At 40.7% G+C, this 9817-nt stretch overlaps 1 protein-coding gene across 3 annotated transcripts; it reads right to left on the reverse strand.

The window, feature by feature from the left end:
* Nucleotides 1-533: 533 nt before the first annotated feature.
* Nucleotides 534-9586, reverse strand: meiob (meiosis specific with OB-fold). Of its 3 annotated transcripts, none has more exons than XM_079493054.1 (14): nt 9415-9586; nt 9191-9277; nt 8805-8862; nt 8369-8500; nt 8091-8130; nt 7643-7838; nt 6893-6993; nt 6084-6136; nt 5804-5899; nt 4900-4992; nt 4033-4177; nt 2029-2215; nt 1061-1147; nt 534-932 (listed from the first exon to the last, which is right to left on the reverse strand). In XM_079493054.1, the coding sequence occupies exons 2-14, from the start codon at nt 9245-9247 to the stop codon at nt 825-827; spliced, it is 1353 nt and encodes a 450-aa protein (XP_079349180.1). In that variant the 5' UTR covers nt 9248-9277; nt 9415-9586; the 3' UTR covers nt 534-824. The 3 variants fall into 3 exon arrangements, with proteins under 3 accessions (XP_079349180.1, XP_079349179.1, XP_079349181.1); XM_079493053.1 differs by having other exon boundaries at nt 8091-8163; XM_079493055.1 differs by lacking the exons at nt 8805-8862; nt 9191-9277; nt 9415-9586 and adding an exon at nt 8928-8973 and having other exon boundaries at nt 8091-8163.
* Nucleotides 9587-9817: the final 231 nt, after the last annotated feature.

Genomic DNA, 9817 nt, shown 5'->3' on the forward strand with positions numbered 1-9817 from the left:
GAAAGAAAAACCTGTATTCCACACACAAATACTTCTCACAACGGTCCACACAGATGAACCAACCTGTGCATTCACAAGCCAGAGCTCATAGACACTTGCCAGAGCTCAGCTCACTATATTTGTCCGTTGTTACTTGTTAGGCCTTAAGTGGGTTCCAGGGGTTTCCCTGCTAGATTATTGATAGTTAGGAACCAAATGGACCCTTACAGGTCTGTAACTCAAGTGTGTAAACATATGCCCATTTGGTTCAATCTCAGAGTTATTGGGGTCCATGTCCTAACATACTAAACTTGTGGTCCTTCAAATTAAAAAGTTTGAGAACCACAGTAATATTCAACAGTTTTATACAATAGGCCTATAAAATGTATTATAGTGGGAGTCCTAGCTCTGGTCCATAGCGTTAGGAGTTCTAATGCTATGGACCAGAGTCCCTGCTTTGTCCCAAACCCTAACTAAAGGGCCCTTGGCCTGAAAAACATTGAAGCAGATTTAATACACACATATGACATTTTAACAAATCAAGTACAAATACAATTTTATTGAATAAATACAGATAAATAATGAAATGTGGGGAAGCGATCTAAATATTGCATAAATACAGATAAATAATGAATACTGTATAATCATTATAACAAATATATATTCATAAAGGATCAGGGACAATAAATAAATAATAGAATGCAAAGAAATTCCCAAAGATTACAACTCTTAAATTCACATGCAAATATGCCAGTCGAGCATCTTAACAATAGAACACAGTTAAATGTAAAAGGTATCCCTGTTGCAGCAGGTGAGGATTCTGCATGGGTCTGAATGTTTCCTGACTACTGTAGCAGAGCAGACATATGTAGTTTCACTTCACCAGGGTCAGCCATTGAGCAGGACAGAACTGTCGCTGCGACTCCTGTCCTCATCTTGCTAGAAGGGAGGATCTAGAAAAGATTTCAAAATTTGTTTAAGTTACTATTTTTTTCACACAAAGATAATTACGGATAATTACGGAATATGTATTCTAGCAATACCAGACACTGAAGAACAGAAAGAAAGCAAGATTACCCACCTTCACATATATTTTGCATCTCTCCAAAAGAAACGTCCATTTCAGCGCAGTCTGATCCTTATCAGTCAAACGTGCAAACTCCTCAGGCTGAAACAGAAAAAAAGGTTGCAAACCAAAACACCATAGTCAGTGGTGTCATGGTGTTTTGTTTTATTGAATTTACCCGGGATGTGCGTGCACGGCCTCCTGACCACTTTAGTTTCTTTTACTGGTACCACAGCGTTTTAATGACGCCACATGCACGCGCACACGCACGTGCGTGCGTGCATGTGCGCATTGCAGATGAGAGTTTTAGACACAAACACAAAAGTAGACTTAAAATAGTCAGACAACCATCTTTACTGCACACTAGCAAAACTAAAAAGTTTGCTTTGGAACACCACACAGCAGCAGTAGCCTACTGGAGCCATAGCCTACTGCTGTAAGTGTGCATGCTTACCGTGCGCTCAGGTATAAACAGTTAAAGCTGACTTGTTGTTATGCAAAGTGGTATCCATTTGATTCGGCACGTACGGTACTTGACGCGGCGTGAAAATAGGGGCGGGGGGTAGCCTGGCTTCGGTCTGGCTTATTAGCCAGGCTAGCGGGGGGGGGGGCGCCAGTAAACCTAGACCACTGGGTACTTTGTGCGTTTTGTAAAGTCTGGTGACGCGAGGATGATTAGGTGCGTCTTCTCTTGAATCTAGGGGGACGCGTCGCGTTCTAGTGTGCACGCACATGCACCGTTTCGTTCCGTCCCTGCGCGTGCACGTCAAAAAATTACTGGTACCACGGCGTGGTACTGTGTTCTACGAGCATGACACCACTGACCGTAGTGTGTATATGGAGAGAGACAGACAGACAGACAGACAGACAGACAGACAGACAGACAGACAGACAGACAGACAGACAGACAGACAGACAGACAGACAGACAGACAGACAGACAGACAGACAGACAGACAGACAGACAGACAGACGTTTACTGACTGTGCAGCCAAGTGTCTTGTCAGCAACAGGGCTTTTGAGGGAGCAGGTGTGGAGGGTTCCAGTGTGGTCTGTAATGTCCACCAGCATGTCAAACCCTGTGGTGACAGACACGGGCTGTTCCCTTCCAGGACACATGGAGTTACTGCAGCTCTGCAGCTCCTCATTCACCAGGTATTTACACCTGGAGCTGGAAGAAAAGTCAATTTGTTCAAATTAATGAAATAACACAACATTTGTCTATTGCAAATGCAAACCTTTGTCCACTCTCTCAGACTAAAGGTGGTTGCACACTGGACACATTTCGGAAAACCGACGGAAACGCATTCAGTGTGCAGGGACCTTAACTGTGGTTCGGCACCCAAACTTGGGTTAGGGTTACAAAATTGTCTACAGCAACATTAGAAGGGCAATGCATAATGCTTACATGAGCCAAAGTAACAAACATTGATTGATTGATTGAAATATTTATTAACAGTTTGCAGAATTACAGTACATTTCAAGCACAACTCAATACAAAGACTGTTAACTGTGAGTGGACGACCCAATAAAGCATTACACTTGTTTACAAGAGGGTCCACCTTGTTCAATTCATCAAAACATTTAGAGACGTACAAATATACACTTCTATATAGTCAAAGAACAGAAGAGGAATTCATCATAAAGGAGGTAAAAAGGGAAAAGAAACTATAAACTAAAATATACATACAGTGAGGGGGAAAAAAGGGGTGGGTGGGCGGGTGGGGGTGTTTCAGATTTTACGGGGGCCACCATTGACATCCTATTATAAGGCAATATTTTCTAAATTTCCTTATGCTTTAAGTAGCATGTGACATATCAAACTAGGTTGTTGTCATGATGCTGAAGCCATTCCAAGCATTAGTTTTGCATAAAAACACTCATTGGGCTAAATTTGGCCATAGCAACTTGCCAAAAAGTAATGAGGTCAGCACATTTGGGCAAGTTGCTATGGCCAAATTTAGCCCAATGAGTGTTTTTATGCAAAACTAATGCTTGGAATGGATTCAGCATCATGAAAACCCCCTAGTTTGATATGTCACATGCTACTTAAAGCATAAGGACATTTAGAAAATATTACCTTATAATAGGATGTCAATGGTGGCCACACTGTACAGGCTATTTTCAACACTTTCCCCTCAGACAATTCCAGGCAACTTTTTTTCTGTTATTCAGGATATATTGAAGATGCAAAATCAGCTGAGTTCGGTTTTTTTGCAATTAGTTAGAGGTTGATCCTGTATTTTCCATAGATTTCCTGTACTAATAGGTACATGGGTATCTTGGTGGTGTATCGAAACTTGTGGACCAAACCCATTGCAAGATGGTGTACTCTGTCCTGCCGTACTCTGTCGTCGTCAACAAACTGCATTGAATAATCTTGTTGTTTTTACTGACGGATAATTATTATTATTTTTTTATGAAATGAAATGAAATGATTACTATATTTACCCAGGGTATCTGGGCTAAGCTCAAGAACTTGTTTCCAGCCAGGCCCTGCTCATAGAACACATTTCATCGTAGTGGTTCAATGCCTTGTTCAAGGGCACTTCAGCGGTGGTAATTTTAACGTGTCGGACCGCTGATTCGAACTGGCGACCTTCCGGTATCAAGACCGCTCCGCAATCCGTTCGGCCACCGCTGCCACTCTGTGTGGCATGTGTAACATGTGTAACATGCATTTAATTGAGAATGTTTAAGAACAAGTTTTGGTATACCTTGGCAGGAAGAAGAATTGCATTGTTTGTCTTGAGTGTATGGAAAAAAAGGAAAACAAATTATCACTTTTGCTTTTTTTTGTGCAAAAATGCTTTATTGAATTGAATATTGAATTCGAATTGAATATTGAATTTATATTCAATTAAACATACTGTTTTAGTCAAACAATTATTTTCATTGTTTTAATAATAAGGGTAAAATAATAATAACCACAAACGTGCTAAACAAACATGTTAAAGCCTCCAACCTTTCACTTGTGGATAATCTTACCACCTAGTCCTTATGACTTTGGAGACATCAGAGTCCAGGTTCATCTTGGAGATGAAGCTATATGTGATGCCGAAGGATGCATCAGAGTTCTCCTGGGCTCTCAGCTTCAGCTGACTCACTGTGTACACGTCAGTAATAGAATCCACTAGAGAGAAAATAGAGAAGGAAACCAAATGGCAATATCTGATACCTTTGTGAGTTAGTTGTAGTCAAGGGTTTGTCACATGCACATTCAATTGCACATACAATACACAGTCACCGTTCTAAGTTCAAATCATATATGGCATGTGGTTAGAAACTATCCCTGAGCCTGCTAAATCGCGACCTGATGCTCTGGTAGTACTGTTTGCCAGAAGGTATCAGAGTGAAGACAATGATCTGTCCATTATTTGGATGACTGGGAAGTGGGAACCTTGACAATGTTCTGGGTTAACACCCTGCTCTTCTGGGTGTAGAGGTCTTTTTTTTTTTTTAAGATATTGTTTTTGGCATTTTTTGCCTTTTATTGATACAGTAGGTTGAAAGTAGACTGACAGAAATGGGGGGAGAGATGGGGGGAAGACAATGGCTCATTGTCAGCTATGTAGCAGTGGCTGGCAAACTGTGTTCTTCTGGATCGGACTAGTGAAGAAACACGGGGAAGGTTGCTGTATATTAGATTAGTCGATGGGTGGCTCTTCCAAGACAGATTTTGCGCTCTCATTAGAAGGCGGGTGTAAGTGCCATCCAACCGTTTCTCTAATTTCTTTGAAAGTGTCCATGTCTCAGAGCCATAGAGTAGAATCGGCTCAACGGTCGTCCTAAATATTTTTACTTTGAAAAATCTTACTAAGCTGGGATGACCAGATCTTATGCATGTCAACCTACAAGGTACATCTTCTGGCTTGTCATCTTCATCCAAAGCCCCAGACTTTGACGCCTCTTTAGCGTAGTTAAACAGCAGGCTGGCCTCTTTGGTGTCTGAAACCAAGTTAGGAAATGGTTAGTCTCTCGAGACAGACTGTTGACTCCGTCAAATCCATGAGTCTCACGGTTGAGGTTACCTGGGGAGGGTACTGTGGGAGTCCGCATTGGTGTTCACTAACAAGAAAATTGGCGCCGGATCGACAAAAGGATTGATTGACTGACTGACTGACTGACTGACTGACTGACTGACTGACAGACAGACAGAAATATGTCTGGAAAATATGTTTTTCCTTTATTTTTTGACGATGGGTTCTCAGATTTGGAAATGGTTAACAGCGATAAAGACTTTGCTGGCTATTTTGTAAACACTATAGGCTACTTTTTTATTTAGTTCTCAAGACTCATCTCTGGCACACACGCCAAATTTGAGGTCAGTCGGTCAGGCGGTGCCCAAGTTATGGCCAGGACAGACATAGGCACAGACAGACAGCCCTTAATTCCTTCAAGTTTCAAGTCATTCTACAACATATTCAGGATTTGGAACACATACATGCCCTATTTCCAATCTCTGTATGGGCCTTTGGAATAGAAAGCATAAAAAAATAGTGGGAACATAAAGCAAAGTTTCCAGTACTTTTCCATGGTATAAACACATAGATGGAAGCAGACCAAGCTCTATTATTGATATTAATGTATATACATACTGTATGGTAAATCAACCACCCTTGTTTCTTCCCTCTAACATCCCTCCAATCAAGTTTCTACTTGGATGGACATACACTACACTACAGTATAATCTAGTTTCATAGCAGATTAGATAACTACAGTACATTGTATATATTGTAGATCTGTATTGGTCTCTTACCAGGATTGACGGTGATGATGGTTTTGCAGCCAACGGTTGCTGCCATGCAGCTGCGAAAGCTGTCAAACCCAATCTTGGCATCTGCTATGAACAGAACTTTTGAGTAAAGACAAAGAGGAAAGGGAGCATGAATGTGAGTTATCTTAAACATAAACACAAAAAAAATCTATCTCAAATTTCTATTTCCATGTTTGTCTTTTTGAAAGGAGATTGCCATCTTAATAAGACATGACAGAAAGAAATGAATCCAGGTTAACAAAAAAACACTCTGTTAACCTACCCGTCTCCCTCGGTATCAGAGTTTGTATGAGCTGAATGGCTTCTCTGTCCCAGCTGTGTGTGATACAAAGGTCAAGGAGTCACTCCGGGGGGAAAGAACATGGTGAAAATCAAACACATGTGGAGAACAGGGGTTCAGTCAGCTGAACTTTAAGCTTAGTATCACCAAAATAGACCTGACGTCTTAAGTCTAGAGGAAAGGGGGTCTCGGTACAGCTTGACGTCTTCAAACCAAACCCGTAAATAATGGTAATGTTACGTGTAATAAGTAGTCTCACACACCTAAGTAAAAGGAAACTCGATCCAATATCCTGATATTGAAAGATTGATGTCACTGAGTTACACAACCTGGAAGTCTAGACGTGACCCAGACAGAGTCTATCTAAAGTCCAATGTCAGCGATTTCATTTCACTAGGTAAATAATGATAATATCACTGCAGATGGCAGTATGCTGACACACTTATGGGAATAGGATCTTATGGCAAGTGGAGAGACTATACTGTAGCAAACCTTTTCCAAATACTGTAACTATTAATGGATATTGTACACTCTTGTTCAACATGACATATAATATGGTTCTGTCCTTTCTTAATCCTGCACATGCTGAGACAAATTCCCAGACTGATAAATGCATTTTTGCATGTTAGGGGCGTACGAGCTGGAGCTGATCTCAGTGGGTTCTGCTCCTATCAGTTAGGATGCGCCAAATGCAGATGACATTTCTCCACAGAAATCAATAAAGTATTACTTAACTAAATAAATGTAAACTTCCGAATCAGGAACAGTTACACATTGTTTGTCTTACTCACCAGACTAAGGAGAATGAAGGGACAGAATCATCAAAGAGCTTCACCTCCAGCCTCTGACCTTTACGTCCGTCTGAGGTGGTGAATTGTTTAGGCTCTGCAAACTGAAAGCAATGACCAGAAATATTTGTTCTTATCATCATGTCTTTCCTTCCTGTAAAGAAGTAGTTACATTATATTATGTGCAGGATCTGGCCTCTCCCGGAAACCCTGACTTCTGTCTTTAAAAGCCATTATGTTAACTCTATCTTAATTAGATTTACTTAATTTTTTTTCATTAACTTAGCCCAGGGGTGCCCACACTTTTTGACTTGAGAGCTACTTTCAAAATGACCAGCTCGGCAAGATCTACCCACCAAATCAAGTATTATACCATTGCTGAAAATAGTTTAAATATGTACCTGAGGGGGCTTCGGAATAGTAGAGTTCGTGTTACATTCTGTACAGTATAAGACAAATGCACTTGGAATGGGAAATAGAGGGGGAGAAATGGGTTTTTTTTTTTTTATCGTTTTTTTTCTTCAATATATTTAAATGAAATACTCTTTAGGGGCATGTCATGTGATCTACCTACACAGCCTTTGTGATCTACTGGTAGATCGCAATCTATCTTTTGGGCACCCCTGACTTAGCCCCACACAGATGCTAATCTCTGGTCACAAACTCCTTGTATTCATGCTTTAAAGTTGATACTGAAAACTTCACACAATCTATACTTCCATTAATTCAATTAAATCAATTACGGTGACTTACCGATTTCAATGCGGCCAGTATATTTATCACATTTCCATTCAAGCTCTGTCCATTGGCCACTATGTCTCCTAGAGAGTAGAAGTCCCTGGGGTCCTTCCCTGGCAGGTTTAGTAAAGGCAGCAGGCTGTCGACAGTGTCCATGTCAGCACACAGAGACAGCCGGGAGTGGGCCTCTGTCATCAACAACCTATAGGGGCTGAGACAGGAGAGGGTATAGTAGAAGATCATGGTCACCAGTCCAGCTGGGCTTTTATTATGCTGTCATTCCAGGTATTTCACAAGCTACTTAATAGCTGTCGACGAGTCGTCTAGAGTGAACACAATTCTGACCAATGCAACAACTTTCAACACTGTGGCAACTGTGTTGAAAGTTGAATTAGGGGAACAATGGCTTGATGACATTAGTGCTGAACATATCAGTATAAGCACATACACAAACAGTCATTACCTTGGCGTTGTGGGGCTGTATCTTTCCTCTTTCTCCTGATCTTTATTGGCCACGAGAGGATTTTCAATGATTACTGAAAAAGGATAGCAAGAGCTAATATTGTGCATTTAGAATGAGTAACTATAGCAAGAAATATGTTGTGCAATATTGCTTCAGAAGATAAATGAATTATATTAACAAATATGGCAACAATATATAATGCAAAGTGCCAGTGTACATAAAAAGAAGAAAAATATTTAAAATCATCACTTTCAATAAAGAAATACTTGAATCCACACCACAGTCTCCAATAGTGAAGCTACTGGAAAGCAGGTTGATGTATGCCTCGTTACCCCAAGATGCCACATTGATGAAACAGTCTGGTGAGTCTTTGATGGTGAAGCCGAAAGTATATCTGTCAAACCCAATATCTGAAAATAAATGTGTGTGAAGAAAGAAGGAAGGAAGGAAGGAAGGAAGGAAGGAAGGAAGGAAGGAAGGAAGAATTAAATTCATAGACTTGGCATAAGAGAGAGAACCAGTATTTCAACATAAAACGTATTAAGATAGCCTCAGCCTACTAAATACAGTATGTGGGTTTTGGTGGTTGGCTAAAGAAATGTTAGATTATATTCCTGGCAGTAGGGGGCGGTAGTGTACAAGGCATTGGTTGAAGTAGGCCTACTCAAGAATATTTCTGCTGATATTAAATATAAATTGTATCTGAATCTTAACTTTTCTTGTCAGGGAAACTCCTGATGTCGGTTTTCCCAATGATGACACCAACCATCCTCTGAAAAACAAAGAAACCATACACGGGCAAAGAATGCCATAAATAGGTCTAAGTAGCCTATTCACCTGCACTTGCACTTGTCTTCATCCTAATATGCCAGCCCAGAACTAACAAGAGCAAGACAAAAAAAACATATGAAGGCCAGAGGCCTGTAACCTCCTTTAGAAGCTTTCAGAAGGCAGCTGAGGTGATTAGAAATTGAAAACATATCAGGCTACATGGACTGTTTAGTGTGTGTGTGTGTGTGTGTGTGTGTGTGTGTGTGTGTGTGTGTGTGTGTGTGTGTGTGTGTGTGTGTGTGCGCGCGAAAAATATCAATACTACTCACCAGATGTGAAGCGTTGGGATGCAATTCAGAGATGGCTACATAGTTCTGACCTGCCATTTTTGTTGTTGGCCCAATGTAGTGTTAATCCTAAAACAGTTTTAGAAGAAAGCAATTCAATGCGCACATGTATCTGGAGACAGTTTTATAGTTAGGTGGCACTGGCAAACCGTGGCATTTGATGATAATATAATATTTATAACCAAATAGGCCTACACCAACCTCACCTGACCTCGGCAAATCACACAACTTCTTTCTCACTTCTCTTAAATTCTCACCCCCTGGCTGTAAGCTTTTTGTAGCAGCCTATGGAGTTCACTCGGATACACGGTATATTCTGTATCAACTATGTATAAACTCTTACTGTATCTAACTATTCGACATTTTATTAATGGCGACTTTGGCGAGTCTTCTTTTTCTTCGTGGTTAATACCGTTCGTTCGCGCCAAACTGCTCCTCCTCCTCGCGACACAGCTGAGAATCAGTGCACGAGCATGAAGAACTATACTTCGTCACAGGATGGCGTCGCGCGCCAAAAATAGCCAATCTACAATTTAATAAAATGTTGCTAATGAGCACTATGGTCATGTGGTCTATCTATGGGTCTTTCCCATGAACACTGCTATCAAT

The sequence above is a fragment of the Electrona antarctica genome (assembly GCF_951216825.1).
Source record: "Electrona antarctica genome assembly, chromosome: 22".
NCBI classification, from domain to species: domain Eukaryota; kingdom Metazoa; phylum Chordata; class Actinopteri; order Myctophiformes; family Myctophidae; genus Electrona; species Electrona antarctica.